General features: G+C 38.0%; 1 protein-coding gene across 1 annotated transcript in view; it reads left to right on the forward strand.

Annotated features, from left to right (window-relative positions):
- The window catches only part of LOC122788812 (chymotrypsin-like elastase family member 1), a 240,143-nt gene that overhangs the window by 100,177 nt on the left and 116,184 nt on the right, over nt 1-23,782 (forward strand). The window contains exon 3 of the mRNA XM_044055687.1: nt 22,111-22,205. Within this exon, the coding sequence (XP_043911622.1) occupies nt 22,111-22,205 (95 nt within the window). The remainder of the gene's footprint in view (nt 1-22,110; nt 22,206-23,782) is intronic.

Genomic DNA, 23,782 nt, shown 5'->3' on the forward strand with positions numbered 1-23,782 from the left:
TCTGACTTGACTCCTAAATAATTTGCCAATGATTTGCCTGAAAATGACAATTTTATGAGAGACAAACCAAAAATAAGAGGCAATAATCTGGACATTCTGTGAAAATCTGTACAGTTGAGACATATGTTTGGCACACTGGGTAGTTCCCTACACTGATGCCCCCCAACCCAAAGTTGGGGACCAAAAAAAAGACTTTACTGAAGTGAGGACCAAAGGACCAAAAGACAAAAATAAGGTCTTCTTCACTGCTATAACTGTAGCAAGCTGCTTGCTACAATTGTAACAAGGACTTTACTATAGTTACTAGCAAATACTATCCTTCCACTGCAACTGAGAAGGCAACATTGGCATTCATTTCTGAAACTACAATATCCTTGGAGCTTCAAAATGGATGCCAAGACTGCAGTCATGCAAAATCAGCACCTGCCAATTGGATCTCCTAACAACTTGTACCTGGGGTAGCCATCTTCTTCTCTATGTCCTAGTTATAGCTCTGGCACAGTTCATGTTGAATTGACAAAAAAAATTGAGATTCCAAGAGTCTGAGGTGAAATATAGGACACCTAGGCCAATTCTAGAGGTTTTTATATTGTGTTATAAGAAACAGCAAGTACGCTGGGGTTGTGGTAAATCGACAGCAGTTGGCAATGATTTCTCATCCTGTCTTTGTGTAGCATAATTATTCTGAAGTGACTTTACAAAACAGATTTTGTTTCATGAAAGCAATTTGGGAGTGTAAAAAGAGAAAAACCAAAGATCAAACTTAATTTCTAACAGTGTTAAATGTATATTATAATAGTAATATGATGACTGTTGAAGATTCCTAAAAAGCTATTCATCAAATTAAGAAATGATCCTTACATTTGACTGGAACAGAAAGATACACCAACTTTTTGTTATGGAATGTAAACATATCAGATGAGGTTTATGGGTGAAGTTAAGGATGAATGGTAGGAAAAACTGGACTTGGTTTACAGTATCCCATTGTGATTGTGTACACTTCCAGAGTCAAGATGGTGGGATAGGCTTGAAAGTCCAAAGTCAATCTATACAATAGTTGAACTAGAGGAAGTTGTACTTCTTCTGTGATTGAAATATATTTGATGGCTAGTGGTCCTGATAAATGTTTGTTCTTGTTTGAACCGTTAGAACTGAAGGACACCTATTACTAAATTTTTCAAATATGCTACAATGCATTTGTTATAGGTAAATGGTGAAGTCAATCATTTATAACTTAAAGTGAAAATATTCCCTACAAGATAACAGTAATGTGAGGGATATGAAGAATATTTAGTTAATCGGCAGGGAAGTTCTTTGATCATTAATAATATTAATAGCAAAATTATACTTTTCTTTATTTTAAATGGTTTATAAGAATATGCCTCTCCGACTGGTAATCAATGGAAATGATCAATTTTATTTGTTAGAGTAAGTTAGAGGGTTTAAAGTTACAGTCTGTATGATAGAGTGTAGTGTACAAATTCTACCTTTTGTTGCTTTAGAAAGATTTAATAGACTTTAGTAAATTAGTAAGGAACTTTCATTTATTAGCATATAACAACACTATAGTGCTATTTAATTTAAATCTTTACTAGGAATAAGCATCCCAGAATGGGATTAGTAATAAAATTACTTTAATTTGTAGCAGTAAGTGAGGGTGAGATTAAGGTTCAAGAATATAAAAGGCATACTACAGGAATGTTACCTGTTGTCCTAGATAAGATTTATAAAAGTTCATTGCTCATATTTATGTTACATAATGAACAAATTTTACTAATTAATTTATGACAAAGGGGCAGGGTTGACATAATGGTTAAGTTCTTTACCTTAAAGATACAAGGTTCAGGTTTGAGTCTAACCTTTGCTTATTAGCTAAGTTTGTCATAGTCTGTATGCTGATAATGTTTACCTATGAACCTATGAACACTACAAAAAGTATTGCGTAGCTAAAATATTCTGTATGCATATAATTATTGGTTAGAATGTTTCTAGCTCAGATAATATATTAAAGAAAACAACTTTAGTTGTTGACTCATTTGATGTACATATAATGCATTGTGTAACGTGAACCTTACTGAGTAAATATGAAAACTTTAATGAAAGGTGGCTATTAGAAACTGCAGTAGGGTGAATATGTGGCCTGGTAAATATTAATAAAAATCTGTGGCTTATTGTTTGAATGATAACCATGACTAAATACCATATATATTTATATATATATATATATATATATATATATATATATATATATATATATATATATATATATTTAATTTATGAATCATTCAAATATGCTCTCAAATCTTTATTATAAGTATGAGCAGAAGGTAATCATTTACATATTTAAAGTGAAATGATTCCTTGTGTCATAACAGGGAGGGGTATAGCAGTGCCAGTGGTACAACAGGTAGCATACTCGCCTTTGGTGCAGAAGGCTGTTCTATTCCCACACCAGGTAGATCAGTTGCTGACACTGTAGTACAGCATAAATGAAGATGCTGCACTACTAAGTATGTCATCCTTCAAATGGGAGATTAAACTGAAGCCCCATCTGCTTGAGTTGCTAGTAGATCAGAGGGATGTAAAAGTTCCCACAGCATCTATCAAAAAAGTAGGGGACCTCCACCAATGCCCTCATCAGATTTCCCCTAGTAATATAAATACCACCTTGGGTCTCCCATGAAGAGAGGCTACTAGCCTACCGGGACTGACCCAAACAATAAAGGAAAATAAATAAGTGGAACACAACTGAGTAGGTGTGAAAAATATATGTTCAATGGTGAGTAAATATTCTGGAGAATAGCCCTTTGAAACACTCGTGGATTCCTTGAAATGCAATTGGTGCTGTACATATGGTGAGCAATATATGTGAGATGGAATGAAACCTTAAATGGTAGTTGAATTACAAAAGGAGATGATATGTATTATGCAATACAGTAAAACTCAGCTGTGGGTATAATGCATTACTGACCATAAAATGACAATTTTAAAACCTTAAAGTGTTTATTAAGGGTGCTAAAGTCCCTTTCTACTCCATCAGGATAATGACTGGAACTAAAGCAGTGGTAAATGGTTGAAAAGAGGCACAACCAAGAAGAAGGATGATTGTTACATAATGCAGATTAATCAGAACATATGATAATTATTTACTAATGAAAGTTTTAGAATGAAAGGTAATTAATGTATATAAAAAAAAGTGTTAATAATGGCATCACAAATTGACAAGAATTATGAAGTAGAAAGGTAATTAATATTTGGATTAGTGCAAGTAAGAATTTTGTAGGCGTGCAGTGAAGGCAGATGTAAAGGAATGAATGTCTGAGAGCGGTAACAGAATGAATATGAGTATTGTTCCCAGAGCAATGTTAACAGCTAAAAATTACAAGTTTGATGGCAGAGGGTGTTGTGGAATGGAATTTAGAATACTGCAGATGACAGACAGAAAGGCTGATATAACGAATAGTTTTATGAGGGATAAAATTGTTTCATTGGTTCTAGTGAAGTATGATAAAAAATTAAGTTATATATCAAAACTGCAGTTGTCCACCTTTCATTAAATCTGATTGCAGTAATATGAATGTGAATATTGGGTGATGATAGATGAAGGCTGCCAGCCTAGCCAGATAGAATTTTGGAGATAATTCTGTCATCTGTAAATATCAATGTAAACTACAGGCTTGTTGTCTTATTGGTAAAAATAGTGTTACATGTGGAACTGAAAAAAATGTAACAACAGTGCACTCTACTGACCAAGTAAAGCATGTTGTGACCCTTTGATGTTAAAACTCGGAGCCAGTAAGTCTAGAGTGAGGCATCCTGCCTATTGTTTTAAGGCCAGAGTTAATGGCCACAATCTGCATGCATAAATGTCCTTTATTGCTCTGGTTTCTGCCCAGATGTGAAGAATGTAAATGTAGTTTCTGTTAGCCTGGGGACCCAGGGAAGTGTGAAGAATGATGTAATGTGAACTAGGATGTGATTTTAAAAACAGAGAGAATCAGAGAGCATGAAACATTTTTGTCTTGACCATCCAACTCACTAGCACTGCCTTGCTCTATATGTAAGTTTATCTTAGACTTGTGTTTTCTCTTAGAAATAGCTAGAAACTAGAAAGATTAGACTAAGTGTTTTTCTGTGATGTCAGAACTGTACTACCAAATTATTTTAAGTATTTCTCTGTGATCTCTGAACTCTTGACTAGCACTGTGTAGTAAAAGTATTGTCTTGTGTTTTGACTATTTGTTATTAAATATTTTTAAACCCTTTCAACTGTGGCTGTTTTTGTAGAGATAATTTAAGCTCTTTAGAGTACTTGCATGCCTTTGGTAAAATTGTACAAAGCCACTCCAATAGCTTTAGCCATGGGCTATACTACCAATTGGATAATAATATTGCACAGTAATAATCGGACACCCTTTTAAGGGCCTTTGAGTAGCTGATAAATATTAGTGGGTGGTGGCAGCTGGCACTATCGTATAGTCGGGGGAAAAAGGGGCACAGGTGGAGGACCTGTGCCAGCCTTCCCTAGGAGTGTCTGTGGGGTTGTATAAACTCTTCTCAAAGTGTGTGTGTGTGTGTGTGTGTGTGTGTGTGTGTGTGTGTGTGTGTGTGTGTGTGTGTGTGTGTGTGTGTGTGTGTGTGTGTGTGTGTGTGTGTGTGTGTGTGTGTCAGCTACTTGGGCAGGGACACGAAGCACTGGTTGGACAGAGAGGGTGCTGGAGGTTTTAGCTTGCCCACTAGGCTGAGTTCTGGACCCTATAGCTGTGCCAGTGGGGAGTCTTATTGGGGTCCTGGAGAGCAAGGGAGCGACCAGCCCTGAACTGACTGTGATCTCTGTGTGCTCTTAAGGGAAATTGCACTTTACTGTGTGCATTTGTTATCCTTTCCTCCTATATGAGATGCCCCTCACTGGTGTTAGTGGCAAGGATTGAGGTTCTTTGATTGCTGGGCCAGGGCATGGGCATCACAATGAAAATATGAAAAACTGAATAAAAGTGTGACATTTGGAAAGAGGTAGGTAGGGATAGCTGTATTAACAGTAAAAAATATTTTGGGATTGTAAAGCACCATTGGTGCAAAGGCAAAGCTATTATAAAGCACGGATCAAAAGGATAATTATTGTTGCTGAAATTTGTTTAAATAGGTGCAAATAACTATTAAGGTTTATTATTTGTCATATTTTGGGAAATCCTAATATATGTTATAAAAACACTGAGATGCATTATTATTATTTTAAGATTATCTGTGGTTACTTTTAGCAATATATTTTTCTACAGTTGGCTAGCATAGTCTCAGTAACACTGAAAGTTCCAAGTCATACTGATCATAAAAATACAAGATGAACCTTGCTGTGTTTATGTTGTCTGGAAGACAGCTGCCTATATTTATAATGTAGGAAGCCACTATGAGTGTGATGGAAGTACCATCTTGAGTGTTCCTGCTTCCATGCAGAAAAAGCAATGACTGATGCATATACCAACAGCTAGGTGGTCATCAAACACTGTCTTGACAGGAGGCACCCCACCACAGAATCAAACAAGCTTTACTAACAAGTGGGGATCTGTACTTGCTCTTCACACACCCCCACCAAATAAGCCCATTCTAGGGTAATGCAGCTGTCAAAAAAGCACATATTTCTTCATCTCCAACAAGTCCCCAGGCAAGTTATCCCTACCTCTAACACCACCCCCCGAAGCTGATAGTAGTAGTGTCACCAGATAGAACTGCACATATGCCATCTAAGACAGTGAGTGAGTGAGTGAGTGAGTGAGTGAGTGAGTGAGTGAGTGAGTGAGTGAGTGAGTGAGTGAGTGAGTGAGTGAGTGAGTGAGTGAGTGAGTAAAACAGCTCTCCTTCCATGACCACAACTAGCTGCTTGAGTTCTCTTAAATGAGCATGTGACCAGAACCAGGTACAAACAGACTAAGATATATATGCATGTCAAAGACACACACACACACACACACACACACACACACACACACACACACACACACACACACAGTCAGTGTCTAAGCATGGTGGTGGTGAGGTGAAGTCTGAACTAGCTGTCTGCTCGGGTTTGTTATAAAGTAGCTAAAGTAGATGTACGCATCAGTCACCTCAGAGCTCGGACAGCAGTTCATCAGTCAAACAAGCTATTTTCCTTCTAACTGTAATGAAAATGATCACCTATCAGAACAGCTCTGTGACCTCAATCAGTTTATTTCTTTTACCATCAATACTGACAGGAAGTCTCACTGTGAAAGTACCATGGACTGGATACTTACTAACTTTGCACAGAATGTTTTTTTTTTAATCTGTGATCTTTTTTCTGACATAATCAGCAACCACCTCCCTGCAATTCACCAGCTGGAATCAAAAAGTTATCAACACACTTCAAACTCTTCTTTTCCTGGAAATAAGGCAGCTTGACAGTTCTGCTTACAACCAAGTGTTAAAAACTATCAACTGCAGTGCGTTATTCAGATTATTTCTAGATGACCCAGTAAGTCATTTTAACCATACTTTGTTCTCTGTGCTGAATAGTGAAGGTGACTACTTTAATCTGTTCTGTCAGTTACATACTGAAGTATCAGATCAAAACTACACGCTCTCACTCAGTATGGATTTATATAAACACAGTACTGATACTCTCCCTGTGGTTGAGTGAGTTTTAAAGACATGCAGGTAGGTGCGTGTGTTTGTGCCTTCTGTGAAGGTTGGGCACCAGGCTGGCAACTGGACACCATAAAAACCCCACTACCAATCAATCTGCGGACCGGTGATCCACTGTGGCAACCCGTAATGGGAGAAGCCAAAAAACATTGCTTTGGCACTGATACCACCCTCTTGTGAGTCAATAGCATGCATATCTATTGACAACAAACATGGGCATGCAATGTATGACATCAAGTTCACCTTAAAAGCCATTTGTCATCTGATCCATCTAATGTAGATTTTTCTGTCTGAATTCATAGCTTCTTAAATGCTCTATACTTTCTTAAAACATCTCCATAGCCTGTTCAGATCGGCATGGCAGACTTCCCATTTTTATACTTTGTACATAATACCAATAGTTAACTCAGTTTATATTGCTTTATATTGCATCTTTCTGCCAAGATGTCTGCTGTATTGCTTTTTTCCTGTAATTTCCAATATACTGTTCTTTTCTGAAATGTTTTAATTTAATTGTATACTCATGTTACATGTTATATTCTCTATTACACAATAACTGTAATTATTATTCAAAAACTGACATGCTGACTAGACAAAGCAACCCGCATGCCCATTGTAAACCAAGCCAAACCCATAACCAGTCTGGCCAGATGCTGCTTTAAGTGGAAATACAAAAAGCATACAGAAACAGCATGAAAAACAAACTTTCACTACACACACATAAACACGCACTCTCCTCAAAAGAAAAAAAAACACTGATAGAAAATATTTAAAAAATTCTTTCAACTCCCATGTTGGCCCATAGGAGTCTACACGCATCCTCACATAAAGACTGAAAAATATATGAACTCTTAAGTCCTTAAAAAAGTGATACAAACTAAATTTCTTATAATGTACTGTGCAGGTGTTGGCACATACATGTTTCACACATGCACAGGACATAAGGAAACTGTCACCAGATGTGTAGGATGCAGGAAAGGAACCATATGAGAAAAAAGTTTGTTCATATAATGCCATTATTTAAAAAGGTAGACAATTTTGTTTTTTTTAATAATAGCATTGTATGATAGTGATAGCCCACTCCTATGTGTGGTTAATGCTTGGTTTACCCATGGCTGGATTACTTTGATCACTCACTTTTCATCACCATTATCAAACCTCATGCCAAGCATAGGTAATCCCATTTGGGTCTATGTTAGAGCATCAAATGTTCTAAATAGAGAACGCTGACATGGGTGAAAATGCAGGACCTCAAAAATTGTATTGTGGGGGGCTGTGGCCCCCACACCCCCCGCTAAATATATATTCCAACTCCGAGATCGCACTACAGCGAGGAAAGGGCAAATATTCTGATCTTCACTGTACTGCGATAAAAAAAAAAAACACTGCATTTTCACTCATGTCAGCGTTCGCTATTTAGAACATTCAATATTCTAATATAGACCCATCCCAGTCATGGATTATTGATAATGTGTACTTTATACTATTGTCTTTTTGCTTTATTAGCTTGTTTCATGGCTGAAATGGGTTAACTTGGCCAGCCCACATAGTTGGAGTAACAAACATTAAATAAGTAAATTAATCAATGAATGAGCAAATGTTGCTGCACTCTTCAAGCTATGAAAAACTTTCAGTACTGTCTGCCATAGGTTCATATGCTAGGCTATTGATCCAGAGCACCATTAGTAACCTGGCAACAATATCCCAAATTACAGATACCAACTGACATGACTAATTTTTTACCTAGTTTTGAGCCCTTTCACTGAGGGCTTGAGGGGGTCAGACCACAGGTATTTTTATGATTACCCATCCATTTGTCCAGGTTATGCTTAACGAGGGTCAGTGAGCTAATATGCTTTATATCCAAAGGAAGTGTATTCCATGAAAGAAGGATTCTCTGGGCAGTATGTCTGTCTCACCAGCAAGTCCTATTTATGTTTTAATGGAAGTTGAGATCTCTTGAGCCAGTATGTAGGGTGTTATTTGCATTGCGTTCGTGCAGGAGGACTGGATCTTAAGAGGCTTTGTAAGCTAAACAGAAGTTACCTCTCAAGAGTCAGTAAGAAACAGGAAAGTGAGAAAAAACACTTTAAGATATTCTGGGTGTCTCATGGAAAACATACTTTTGATTATTTCAGTGAGAAAATGCTGTGATCTCTCAAATTGTGTTGCATGATTAGACAAGTACTTACCAAAGGGGCCATTTTTCTCTATTATGGTTCTTATGAGGGAAGAGTAGAGAAAGGTGATAACTTCCTTAGATCTGGAAGAAATACCTCTGGTGATTGGTCTGGCTAGGTAAAAGGATTTTCTAACAACAGTGGATACATGGTGATCAAAGGATAGATAGTTCATTGTCATTGAAAATGCCCAGCTCCTGAATGACTGACTCAGCTTTCAAAGAGGGTTTCAAATATGTGTTAAGTTTATGGACTCTCAGTTGTACCATTAGACACAGTGTTGCATTTCTTGTTGTTTAGTTTTAGGCCATGCTCTGGGCACCACTTATTGGTGGGAGTTAGTCCTCCCTGAAGAATCTGGAAGTCAGATGAGTAATTAATATCAGCTCCAAGCTTGCAGTCATCTGCACACTTGGTCAGCCACAGGTCCATCATGTCAGCCTTGACATCAGAGAACTTAATATCAAAGAGAAGTAGTCCTAGAACCAGTTCCTGGGTGACACCACTGGTGACTACTCTTCCCAAAGAGCATATGCCTCCAACACTAATACACTGAGTTCTGTCCATCAAACCAGTTTGTTATCCAGCAAGTAGCACAGAGGTTTATATTTAGCTTAATTAGCTTACTAATAATGCTAGAATGTGGGATGGTATCCAGGCCTTGAACAGGTCCAGGTAGGTAATGTGAACCAATCTGCCTGAGTTTAATGCATCAGTATCTTGCTCAAAGAAGTCTACCAGATTTAAGAGGCAGGATCTACCTTTAAGAAACCCAAAATGTCTTCGGTCCAGGGCTTGAACACCCCTATGCCTTTGTTAATAAGTTCCATAATGATGATTGCAAATATTTCTGGACTGGCTTATAGGGCTATAGTTTCCTGGATCAGTAATGGAACCCCCCCCCCCCCCATGGAGCAGGATGACTATTACAGTTCTCCATCCTCCTGGCAGAAATCCAGTGAAGAGGTGGAGGCTGAACAGGCTTAGTAGTGAGTCTACTAAACAGTGTTTGGTGCTGACAAAAAGGCAGTCTGGCACATCATTGGAACCCATGGAGCGAGTCTTTTTGGTCAGAGCATTCAGGACTTACTTGGGAGTGATCAAAGGGGGTAGTATGACTCTACTAATACACTGGGGAGAGATAGGTCAGATAGGGGAGTAAGGTTTGAGCTAAATTTGTCCACTAATATGTTGGCTATGTCCTCAAGAATGAGTAAATGTTGTTGTTGTTGTTGTTGTTGTTGTTGTTGTTGTTGTGTATTAGCTCTGAACACTGCTGGACATTACCTCTAAGGATTCTGACATATCTAAAGAATACTATGTGATTGTCATTAGCAGAGGTGGCAATTCTCAGTTAATACTTATTTTTTGAGGATTTTATTTTGTTTCAGAGTTTTTTTGCTGTTCCTATTGAGTTCTTCTCAAGATGGTGGGGTATTAAGTTTACCATTATGGGCTATGACTTTCTTCTTATTATTATTATTATTATTATTATGTAATTTGTTTATACTAGGGTTTTACCACAGGGGTTTATTCTTGAATTTGGTACTGTATTTATGTCTTGTGGGGACGCATGCCTCAATGCATGCTTTGAGATAGGTATATGAATTATTCACAGATGTGGCAGCATGCAAGATGAAGTCATTGAGATGAGGAGGATGTTTAAATTTCATCAGGTCACCAATCAGCTGGATCAGGATTGTCTTAAAGTAGTTTCTAAAAACAGAAGGGTTTTGTGGTAAATCAGGTCAAGTTTTACCCTCATAGTGAGCATTACCAGACAGTGGTCAGATTTGAACTGTGGCTTGATAACTGTAGGTGTTGAGCTTAGGGTGGTTATATTATTGTACAGATAGTCTAATATATTTGAAACACTAGTTGGGGCTTGAGCCATTTGGTGTGTGAAGTTGTCATTAATGAAGTCCATGAATCTTTGTGTATATTTGTTTAAGGTAGTATATGTTTCCTAGTTAATGGACAGATAGTTGACGTCTCCCTAGAGAATAGCATTGAACTCAGTAGAGAGGAATGTCAGTTTGTTTAGCTATACATCATGGGTTGCAGGTGACATGGAGATTTAGTTACCTTGAAAAGGATTTGAAAGAGTTCACGGTCATTGCCTTTACTTAAGAGTCTGGAGATGAGATGGCTACTTAGGAATGCAGACAGTAATATCATTATTTTCAGTGCTGGGTCTGAAAGAGTGATAGGCATTGACAGTCTGCTCTATGGGAGCGCTATCATTATTCTGAAACCATGTTTCAGTTACAATGCAGTTATCTATTTTTTCAAGACTTATGAATCCCTGTAAGGAGTACAACTTCTTGTTTAGACTTCTAACATTGAGCTATGCTATCTTTATATAGTTTGATTTTGATTGTCTATGTAGGTAATTTGAGGAGACTGACCTTGACTAAAAAATGCATAACGGGAGAGGAAAAAGTCATGGCCAATATACAGAAATGATGAGGGCAGAGGTGTAAGCCATCCCTAGTAAAGCAGCTAGGGTTGTCAATCACCTCCTCCCAGGCTATAACGTATACTGAATCCCCCTGGGGTGACACCAACAGCCAAGCCAATAACTGTGTTAAATTGAAACTAACAGCAACAGGTCACACAGACAAACAGTACAGCTGTATATTCATAATTGCTGAAAAATTTATTGAAACAAACCAACCAAGTACTACTATGAGATTAATTACATTTTCTTTATAACACAGATGTAACTGTCAGGTATACTGCACTTCCTCAGCTGACTCAAATTACAAAAATGTCCACCAAAAAAGTATTCTACAACCACTTTTATAGTTTCAAAACGTTGTCATTAATAAAAACATTTTCTTGTATTGAAGCCATCTTTGCCTGCATCCTTATCTAAATCTAGAGAAAAACAGTTCTCAGCAGGCCAAAATGTTCATTCAGAAATGTTCTTTTGTTGATAAGATAGTCTGTAAATTTTTCCTGCTGTGTTAGCCATTCTCATCCAGAGAAAACCAGTTCTCAGCATGCCGAAATATTCTTCCATTTGTAGGATAGTTTGTAACGTTTTTCTGCTGTGTTAGCCATTTCCCTTGATCTTGAATATCTGTGTACATTCAACCGTTTAGGATATTTAAACAAGAATATAATGTTAATGCCATTTGTTACAAAAACATTCAGAAGTATAACACTTTTTGTTTTACACAAACACATTCTGTTAAGCCAATGCAATACATGCTATTTATTAAAATATCACACTGTTCTTATGATTACCAAACCTCTGTTACTGTGAAAGAAAAACAGTTTTATATATATATATTTTCTATCAAATACATGTTATTGCTATGAAACCAGTATTATGCTTATAGAATTCTATCAAACTGAAAGTCAGTTATCTTTTGTTTGTTTTGTGGCATCATTTCTGGCAATGGTAGGATACTGATCAAAACTAGTTTCACACCAATTTCAAATGCACATTCTGAGACCCCTTTCATGTGTCTCTTCTTATGATTCAAAAACAAAAAACAAAGTCAGATAAATGGTCAAAATGATTGAAAACAATGAACCAAAAACAAAAAGAACGTAGATCAAATGTCTTCCAGTGAAACTGAGCTCTTAAATATCACTTTCATGAAAGACTTCTTCTGAAAACATTTGGTCTGTGCCTATTCATATGATCCAAGGAAAAATGTCTGAAGTCATTCACTGCCACATGGGCAATGACCATGTCATATGTGTACTTAGGATGAAGGGACTGGAGTATCCCAGGAACACTATGGATTTTGACACTTAAGAGGCAGCTAACCATCACTCTGTCCTTGTTCAGCCTGATGAGTAGTGCATCTGTGCACCTGACTATGGAGTTGTTTATGACTAAGATATTACCATATGTACTGACTTGGCTTTGTTACCTTAAGGGCTTTGGCCTACCAGGTAAGTGAACCCTTTTTGCAGCTCTGTTTTCTATAGGGTCTATGCATGTTGTTTGCCTGTCACAGAATGTCCTGTATATCAAACCTCAAACCTTCATCTTGGAAGCCTTTGTAGTTTAGGATGTGACTGACGTTTGTTCTAAACATCTTTAATAAATCACATCTAAAATAGTGACATGGGTAAACATATTTAGTATAAAAGAAATCAAAATACAGTACGATTCTTTCATGGAGTAAGTACATTTCCTTTTTGACAATTATCATTCACTCCAATGTTACATAAATGTTCAGTTAATTTTTTCCATTAAATCTCACTTGTGCTCTTGAACATTATTCTGCATGTATTCTTCCAACAGATACCATTTACTTTCATGCAATTTGCTCTTTCCTTTCTAGAGATCCTACCTCCAGTTCTTTTAACTCCTTTACAATATTCAGTAATTCAATTGCACTTGTTTACATTTTGATTTTCATGTTCTAGTAATTGCTTTCTTGCCAGCCAATAGCAATAAAGTTAGTACGGCCTTACTAAGTATAGGCAATTCACATCCTTTGCCCTAGCTCAAAAGAATCATTCCCTTTGTTACAACCATTTGATCCCACAGCATTTCTGACAAAAAAACTTTGTAGGGAATTTTTAAAATCTGCTAACTCATTGCATTCTCAGAGCACATGTTCCCAAGTGCCCCTCTTTTTCCCATCACACCCCTGTCATTTGCTATCTAACTGTGGAAAAATGTTACAAGCAAATATCCTAAACATGGTGGACTTTATTGCATACTTGGGAACCATACAAATGGTCTTCTATTGTTCTGTTGTAAATTGTCTTTCCAGTCTCTCTTCCCAATCTTTTCTAACTTCCTATTATTGATTCCTATAGTCATTATACAGTATTTGTATGCCCTACTAATTATCTATTTTTTTAAAAACTACTTCTGTTCTAGGCACAACTAAAACATTATCTTAGCTGGTCTTTCACTTAGCACTACCCTATTCGTTATGTTTTGCCTATATATGTTTGGTTCCAAGGTCAAGTCCAATTAGGTATCCTCTGGCCTCCTCATGTAGTTACAGCCCAGCAGAGTAGAGCAACAACATCCATCCAAAGGTACTTACAATATTTATCAATGACATGGTCAACCACTGCAGTGAATCTCTTCTTTCACAATACATTGATGACTCCACCATTTTTCCATCTGACTGTGATCTTTCTCTACTGTCTGTTATGGGTATGGAATCTGATATGAAAGATAGTCTCTAACCTGCAGTTCAAACTTCTGCTTGGGCTCATCCCACTTTATTAACTTTCCCACCCTAGTTATTTGCTCCCAATACCTTAGTTCCTTTGCTAATTTTCTCCAGTAAATTCCAACTCCATCTTGCCTACTTTTGTACCCTTATTTGCAGTTATCCCTATTCATAAATTCTCGTTTATCCATTCCCATGTTGGCTAAGTTCTTAGAATGATTTCTACTAATTTTAAGTATCTCAACATAAGAAGATGTATTTCTTTGTCTAGGATATGGTGGGCATAGCTGTGTGTGGTGGGTGTCAAAACTGGTAACATGCTGGTGATGGTCTACAACTTTTGAAGTCCAGAGTTTGTAAATACATGCACCTCTCACATGTGGAATAATCTATAGGACTCATCAAATAGTAGTAAGTGATCATGAGGTAGTTCTTGCATTGCCTCAATATTCCTGTTGCTATAAGGCTGGCAACAGACAGTGAGGTAAACTGTGACTTCATAATGTACAGTACCTGGTGAAATAGGGACTACTTCTTCTTCTTTCGGCTTTTCCTGGTTAGGGGTCACCATAGCGGATCACCTGTCTGCTCATGACTGCCAGTAGAGTTTTACGGTGTTGAGTTGCCAGCCCGGTGCCCAACCTTCCACGGAAGGCACACACATGCACGCAGTCATGCCTAGGGCCAATTTAGAGTGTCCAATCCATCTACAGCATGTCTTTGGGATATGGGAGGAAATCGAGCACTCAGAGGAACATGCAGACTCCACACAGAAGGCACCCCAGCTGAGGATCAAACCGGAGAACCTCTTGCCGTGAGGCAACAACGCTAACCGCTGCACCACCGTGGCTGCCCATGAAATAGGCACTACTAATGAGTGCTAATGAAATAAATTTATTTGAAGGGTGAGTCAAAGCACTAGAGTTACTATTATATGTGTACAGTATCAATAAATGAAGGGTACAAAGGTCAATGAAAGTGTAGCAACAACTAATGGATATTATTTGGCTCAGTGCCACAACAACAGCTTAGTACAAGTGATTTGGCTTGAATGTCATCTCAACAGCTTAATACAGAGATTAATCTGTAGTCTACGACTGGACGTAGTCTAAGAATGCCTGCAGCAGACAGCAAATGATGAGTGCAAAAGACAGTAAATCAATTGCAATAAGTAATGGTTTCTTGAAGACTGTGACTAGAAATTGACTTGGATAACACAACCTCAGCTTTACTACAAATTTAAAGATCCCAGCAAGGATTAGATTTAGGATCAGAATGGCCACAGCTGGCAAAAGCAGTGAAAGGCCTCTTAGTACAGTACATAAGTAATTGTCAGAGGTGACACCACTTCATGGGACTTTCTTACAGAACCAGACAGTGCAAACAATATGAACTAATGTAAATAGTTCTCAACAGTGTGCAACCCTGCTGAGGAAATGCAGTACTTCTCACATGTAGTTGGGCTTGTTTCTGAGGTCAGGTATGATTAGGTATCCTCAGGTGTCTTTATGTAATTGCTGCCCAGCAGGGTAGACTGCTGCATACTCTCACTAGGAGATAACTTGCTAAACCAGTTCTAAATACAGATAGCCACTACAAAGCAAAGTATTTAAATCAACATTAGGACACTGAAACTTAAGTGCAAAAGCAGATGTGGTGGGGTTTGGTTCTGAGGTAAAGTCTGATTAGGTATCTTCCAGAGTCCTCATGTAGTTACAGCAGAGCACAGTAGAGTGACAACATCTTTCCACAGGTACTTACAGTATTTGTCAATCCACTGCAGGGAATCTTTTCTTTCACAATGTATCAGTGATTCCACCATCCTTACATTTGACTCTAATCTCTCTACTGTCAACATTACATCTCAAGGCACATTTAAGTCTCTTCAGCTCTGGCTAAATTACTTTGGCAGATTATTATAACCTATACTCTGACACTAGCTCAAACCATTCACATCTTAACACCATCTCCCTTGATCACTCCTTCATGAAAGGAATCTGTAAGCTGCAGGGCTGTGAAACAGATAATCAACTGAAATATGACAAATATATACTAAACTGAGATCCATTCATTTTAACTAAAACTTATAATATTGAAAGGCTGCTGCTAGCTTAGAATAAAGTGTTTATGTCTTTAATGGCTAAAAGAATGGTAAAGGTGATGCCATAATTGATAGATATGGATCAATGTTGCTTTGTGGAGGGGAGGCAAACAATTAACAACACTGATGATCCAGAGGGAAGCAGAATGTAAGAAAATGCCACTGTTGTTCGTGGGTCTTGATGCACAGAAAGCATTTGCATTCCCTGATAAAGTTATTAGGCTGATTAGGAGGATATATGAAGGATTGGAGGTGAAAATTAAAGTTGGTAGGTTCCAATGTGATAATTTCTGTTTGAGCAGAGGAACCAGGCAGGGGTGTCCTTTTTCCCCTTTATTTGCATTATATTTAGAACTATTGGCAAAGAAAATAAGGGACTCAGAAATGCAAGGATATAATTGGTATGGTAGTCAAGAAAAGCTGGCTGGATTTGCAGATGCTATTATTTTATATCTGATAAAACCAGAAAAGGACATTTCAGTGTTGTGGAACATTTTGAGGCAGTTTCAAATCTTTCTGGGATACAAAATTAATGAAGCTAAAACAAACGCAGGAGCTATAAATTATGTGCCCATACATACAAATTGGTTCAGTAATATCCATACATATGGGGACATGATAAAATAAAGTACTTAGGATATGGATAAAAAAGGATTCTGGTGTAGCAGCTAAAGGTATATGGGAAGAGACTAAACAAAAGATAATACAAAATCTGAGAAATCGGAAGCTCTGTTATATGGATATGGATAGTAAGATACAAGCAGTTAAAATGTTCATAGGATCACAGGATCATAGGAGGTTACTAGGCTAATGGCCCTGGGGCCCTTACAAGCCTAGCCAAGAGTTTATCCCCAAAAAATAAACCTTGGTCAGGACCTGTTGTCCCTATCAGTGAGGGACACAAGTGGAACCCCTGAGAAAAATTTGTGGTTTCCCACATACTCATCAAGGTTAGGCTTGAAGAGGGTCAGCGAGGTACTCTGTTTGACATGTATGGAAAGTCTATTCCAGAGACAGGGCAACCTCTGGGAGACAAACTGTCTCTCCAGATGGTTTTGTTGATGTCACATATTATATTCAGGCCTTTTGACTGGGTAATGCGCGAGGAGTTAGACTTGCGGATATGGAGCATCTCTAGTAGGGCGGGGTCCAAGTTTGCCTTGTAGGCTAGACATAGATCACCCCTGAGCAATCTATACTATACCAAGAAGAGTGACAGTGATTGCAGCCTGTCCACATAGGACAGGTGTTGGAGGTCATGGATTCTCTTTTGAGGATTTCTGTGGCCTTTCCAGTTGGTGCAAATGTTTGGAGTGGTACATACCAAACAGGGTGTTATACTCAATTATTGGTCTAATGAGGGAGGAAAATAGAAAGGTAATAACCTCCTTTTTTTTGGTATGCAATCCCTTTACTTATGAGATGAACCAAGTAAAAGGCTTTTCTGACAACTACCGCTATGCATTGGTCGAATGTGAGATTGTTGTCAACCTGAGTACCAAGGTATCTCACCACAGGTTGTGTACTTAGGGGGTTGCCGTTGATGTGGTAATCTGTAGGGGCCATGATTTTGAAGAATGGTATGATGATACATTTCTTTGCATTTAACTTGAGGCCATGAGTTTGGCACCAGTCATTAGTTGCTGTGAGACCCTCTTACAGTATGTTAACATCATCTGGGGAGTCAATGACAGCACCCAACTTACACTCATCCACAAACTTGGTCAGCCACAGGCCTTTTGTATTTGCCTGGGCCACTGAGAAGCAGATGCCAAACAGTAGGGGTCCCAGGACAGATCCTGGGGAACTCCACTAGTAGCAGGTCTGCTATCGAAGGTGGAAGCACTTATTTTGACCTTGTGGGTCCTGTCTGTGAGCCAGTTGGACACCCACCTGATGAGACAGAGATTTACGCCAAGTTGTGTTAGCTTTTCAATGATGCCTGAGTGGGGGATTGTGTCAAAGGCCTTGGCCAATTCAAGGTAAGCTGTATGTACTGACTTTCTGTCATCCAGGGCCTTGGTGACAGTCTCAAAGAAATCAACCAGGTTCAACAGACAGGATCTGCCCTTGACGAATCCGATCTGGGTAGGTTCAAGTGCTTGGAGATTGCTTATGTCCTTCTTTATGAGATCCATAATAATACGTTCCATGGCTTTATAGATCAGACTTGTTAAGCTAATGGGGCAATAATTTACAGGGTCAGTAGTGGCACCACCTTTGTACAAAGGGATGACAATGACAGTTCTCCACTCTGCTGGAATGAAGCCTGTACTTAGGCTGTGGTTGAATAGGGTGCTCAATGGCAAAGCTAGTTCCTGCTGGAGATGCTGCAGAACACAGCTTAGGATACTATCAGGTCCCATGGAAGCTGCGTTCTTTACCTTGGATAGGCCTTTTAACTCTTGATCTATGGAGATGTGAGGTGCAGGACAAGTATCGGGATGTCTAAAGGGTCTTTGGGGGGACGGGGGGGTGAAGTTTGCACTGAACCTGTCTGTTAGCAGGTTGGCTAAGTCAATAGGATTAGTGTAAGTGATACTGTTAAGTACTAATTCTTAACAAACCTGGGCTTTGCCATGGAGGTTCCTGATGTAACTGAAGAAGGCGTTGAGGTTTCCCTTTGTTTCATTGTCTAGTTTTGATGCATAATTGGCTTTGCAGGTTTTCACTAGTGATCTAATTTGCTTGTTGAGGCTAAGGAGGGAGTTTTTTCCAATTTGGAATTTGTTATTTTTTACACTTGGACAACAGTTTCTTCCTTTTGTTGTAAAGCCTGTTGATAGAGGATGTCCACCAGACAGGTCTGTGTTTTCTTGAGGGGCAGGTTTTAGTTCTGTTGGGTATAGAGTCCATGCAGTTGTACAGGTGCTTGTATACTGCATTGGCATGCTGTTCAGCATAGCTGTCTGCATCCTCTGAAGGGGGTGGTGGTGTGAAGCTACTGATATCCTCCCTTAGGAGGTTATAGTCTGTATCCCTCTTTTTAGTCCCTTTAGGTTTATATGCAGTTTAGGTACATTTTTATCAACCACAGAAGTTGTAAATAGAAATTAATAAAGAGCTGAAGGATTTTATCTGGGAGAGTAAGACAGCAAGACTCACGTGGGATAAGCGGATTCTTCCAATAGAACAAGGCAGTTTGGGATTACCTGATTTGAAGGGTATGTCAGAGCTACACAGTTAAGGCTCCTCTACACAGCACACACAGAAATCTATAATTCAAAGTGGAAAGGGATGATAATGAAACAGGGGGAAAGCTCAAGAAACAAGGAGAGACTGAGATTTTGGATACAGATTCTTAAGGAAAATAACAATAACCCTACAGAATATTGTATTCATAAAGCAGCAGAAAGTATTCTATGAACTAAGCCAACAAGAGAATGGAGAAAGGAGATTCTGTCGATAGGGATGACTGCAATTAGGGAAACAAAAAATAGACAAGAGGGGGCTGGAATTTATTGGAGAAAACTGGCAAAAGAAACAAGGTATTGGTAGCAAATAATTAGAGAGGGAAAGGTAATAGAATGGTAAGAGGCCAATAATTTATTTGGACTGCAGGCTAGAGATTGCTTTCCCTATCAAGGATCTCAGAGTATAGGCAAATAAACAGAAATAGGGGAATTCTAAGTGAAAGACCAGCACTGGTGAAGATTTTAGTAGAATCAAGAACAGAAGCTGCTGTTAAAAAATGAATTAGTTAGACCATATAAAATATTGCATGATAACTATAAGAATCAATCAGAAGAGGTTGGAACGGATTGGGAAGAGAGATTGGATAAGCAATTCACAAAGAAACAATGGGGGGTATATATGTCTCCCAAATATGCAGCAAAGTCTAGAAGATTTAGGATCTTTGTTTGGAAGTGTTTACATCAGTATTTTTATACTCCAAGTAGATTTTTTCCTCAGGTAGACAGCAAATGTTGGAGGTGTGATGAGGAAGAACAAGGTAGTTAGGAACATATTTTCTGGGAGTGTAATGAAGTGGCAGACTTTAACGTTTCCCTGCTGATTATTCTATCAGAGATACTAAGTGAGCAAATTGGTGGAACTAAGGAAATTATATTTTGAACTATGACACAGAATCAGAATTACCTAGGCGTATTAAGGCCTTGCTGAGTCTAATTATGGTGACTGCCAAAAACACAATTACTAAAAAATGGAAATCAAAGTCTAAACTAACTGAGCTAGAGGTAGTGAATATAGTAACAGAAATAAAACAACTGGAATTTGGATCTTTAGAAAAAGGTAGGAACAAATTACATAGAAAAATGGGAACTGTGTGAACAATTCATGCAGAGGAGGAACGAGGTTTAAAAGAAGGCAGGATTTAAATGAGCCATGTAATATTTGGCTGACAATGGCTGGATTATAAGTAATGTATAACATTTGCAACTAAAATTATGCCAATATGGTCTGCTTTCATTTATATAAATGTATGATTGCCTATGTTATGTGATAATTTAATAAAGACATTTCTTGTTTAAAAATATATATCAAAAACTCAGAATATTGAAAACTGCTAGCAATAGGAATTTGACCTTTCCCCACTGTTGTGCAATCCCAGAGTTGGTATGTATATACGTTTTGGGGGGGGTGCAGGGGTTAAGTCCTCCCTGCATAAAATAGATTTTACTTTTGTTTTCAATATTTTGGGGTTTAGATATTAAGATATAAATCCAGTAAATCATATCTAGAAAGCAAATCAACCGCTCAGTAAACTGTGTGGAAGTAAGCATTGTCTCACCCCCTCAAGCCCCTGCTCATGTTGGCACTGCTACTGCATACTTCCTTCTTTCCCTTCTATATTCTACTTACCTTTGTACAGACCTTTCCACTTCTGTATACCAGATAACAGAGCAAACATACAACAGGGCAGCCAACTTTACTTCTGGATATAGCGCATGTAGTTATGACTATGTCTCAGTCCTGGAAATTCACAGTGTTGAATTTAGCCATCATCTGGACCTTACTCAACTTAAATTTGTACATAAAATTCATTACTGCTCAGATTACTCATTCCTAACCTTCATCCCAATAAGGTATACCTAATACAGAGACTTTAGATCACCTATAGGTCATCTTGTGGCTGTTTCCATCATTAAAAATAAATGTGGTGATGCATGCCACTCAATTTTGTTGGAAAGCTCTAGAAATGGTTACACACAACCTAAGGTATGCATCTAATTTCTAAATATTCAAAAATTAACTCAAAATACTTCCAGTCAAATTGGAAATGTAACTGAGATGTTAATTAATAGTTACAACTTTTGATTTCCTGCATTGTTTTACATTACTGTCCTCACTTCTTCCAATAGAACCTTAAGTCTCACACATCCTCATTATATCTAATGCAATTAATTTATGTAACATTCACCTTCTCCTTATCCTCTGTTTAATCTTACATCTTCATAATTTCTTTTAAGTTTCACATGTCACCCTCCATACTATATTTCTATTCTTTGCCAATAATAACAACCATGATATGCATCTCAGTCACAGTTGCTTTGCTTAATAAGAACTTTATTCCAGTCTTGGTACAGATAAGCTATGCCTACAAAGCATATAGTGTAGTATTTGCTTTTGTATAGCCTAGATTTCTTTTATGTTTTTATTTTCTGCAATAACACTGTCAGCCATAGATTGTCTTAATAGTGTGTTATTGACTTGACATTTCGGAGATATTTTTTCCTCAGGACTCCACAAAAATAGAGTTTTCTAGCTGGGCATTCCTAGTTAACAAATGTAAACAGACAGAAAAAAAAAAAGATTATTGCCCTCATGGGTAGCCAAATATTGCAATACTATGCTACTACTTTACAGTTTTTTCTTCTATAAAGGTTGCATCTCAGTGTTTGCTTAGGATCTCATATATGTGCACAGACTAAAAAAATGCTTCAAATATTACAGTTTGTGTCTTTGTCACTCTGATTAATCTACTTAGTTAAAAAAGGGATTTCAGATAATATAACTTAACAGATATCAATAACATCATTATTCCTTTTCGTAGGTACGTCCTAAGGGGAGCAACAAATTTGTCCATGTATGTGGAGGAACTCTAATTCACAAGAACTGGGTCCTTACGGCTGCTCACTGTTTTCAAAAGTAAGCAAAATAATTATCAAGCCTCATCCCGGAAGTCTCTGTTCTGCAATGTCTGGTGTCTGAATTTTATACAGAGCTACCTTGATTGTCTTATTTGATTGGGGGAAGAAAATATGTCAAACAATGATACATCCATAAAAGGTAGCCTATTAAGAATGCAGACTGCTTGGGAGCAAAAGGGTCCCAGTCTTTTACACATAATATCTGCAGAGCTGACATTCTTATTTGATTGCATTCCATAATCAAAATATCAGAAAAGGTACTTTGCCCTATGTTGTACAGAGGTGAAAATGCACGTAACCATGTGTTTGGTAACAACAGTTTTGGAATGACCATGGTAATCAGACTGTCATTCACAATAAGTACTGCATATGGTCTTCTTCCAGTACAGAGACTTAAAGTTCCTTCATTGTAGCCTCTCCAGATGGAGACTGTTTTTATGGTATTTGGCTCATAGATCTGACTGTAGGAAACAACTTTGGTAAGAACAACAAATGGGAAATAGGCTCTTTGCTATGCTACTGTACTATGACTCACTACAGGGAGTGTAAAAGGACAAAATATTTTTCTGGTAGCAGTAGAAAAAGACTACAAATTTGCCCAAGATAAGAAAATGTTCAACAGAAAATGGCACTCCTATGAGGGTGAGAAAACATTAATACGATGTTTGCTATATGCCAGTAATACCGATATTTGAATTTTTAATTTATGCACTTGTTGATAAGGAAAGTGATCTGGTCTTCCATCTTTTTTCAGCCATGACCCGAGCTCCAAGGGCAGGGTTAAATACAATACACGCAGACAGTTTAGAGTAACCAATTAACTAATGCATTTTGGGAAATGGGAGGAAACCAGAGTACCCATACAAAACCCATACAGCATGGGGGGAGCATGCGATGCAAACAGTGACTGGAATCCAAGAGTGAACTGAAAATGTATGATCAGAATGTCATTAAGAAGATATGCATGCATCTGAGACCTCTGTGATCTGCAACCTTTGTGATGCACTCTGTAACCTTATTTTTATTTTTTGATGTGTGTGTGTGGGTGTTTTTGTACACATGTCCTAGTAACTAACATTTTGTTGCTCAAAATCTTAGTGGTGAAGGAACTTTGCAATGCCTGTATGGGTTGTATCACCTTGCTGGTTCAGAGAAATAATGTTACTACAGATAGCAAGTGAACAGAAGCCTCCAACATAAATAAACATGCACCATGTAATTCATTGTTCTGCACCAGCACCTGTACACACTGCAAAACACAGCAGATAGCTTAGCTCTCCCAGGGAGGTGCATGACCCAGAAACACCAATACTCAAGATACCAGAAAACTGCCTTCTCCAGCCTTATAGAACATATAATGCAGGAAGGCTCATGTAATAAATTATACTATCAACAGCATTTTCTGCACTCTACTAACCACCAAGCAAACAAGCCTGCAATAGTTTTGCTCTTGTTTAATTAGGTGCGTAATACCAGTGATGTGACATAGCACAGGATACCTGTCATTCTTATTGTAAGTGTTCACACCATCTCCTTGTTACTCAGCAGATAACTTATTTAAACCAAATGATCTGC

This window comes from Protopterus annectens, chromosome 14.part0 (genome assembly GCF_019279795.1).
Source record: "Protopterus annectens isolate FY-2018-M chromosome 14.part0, PAN1.0, whole genome shotgun sequence".
Taxonomy (NCBI): Eukaryota; Metazoa; Chordata; order Ceratodontiformes; family Protopteridae; genus Protopterus; species Protopterus annectens.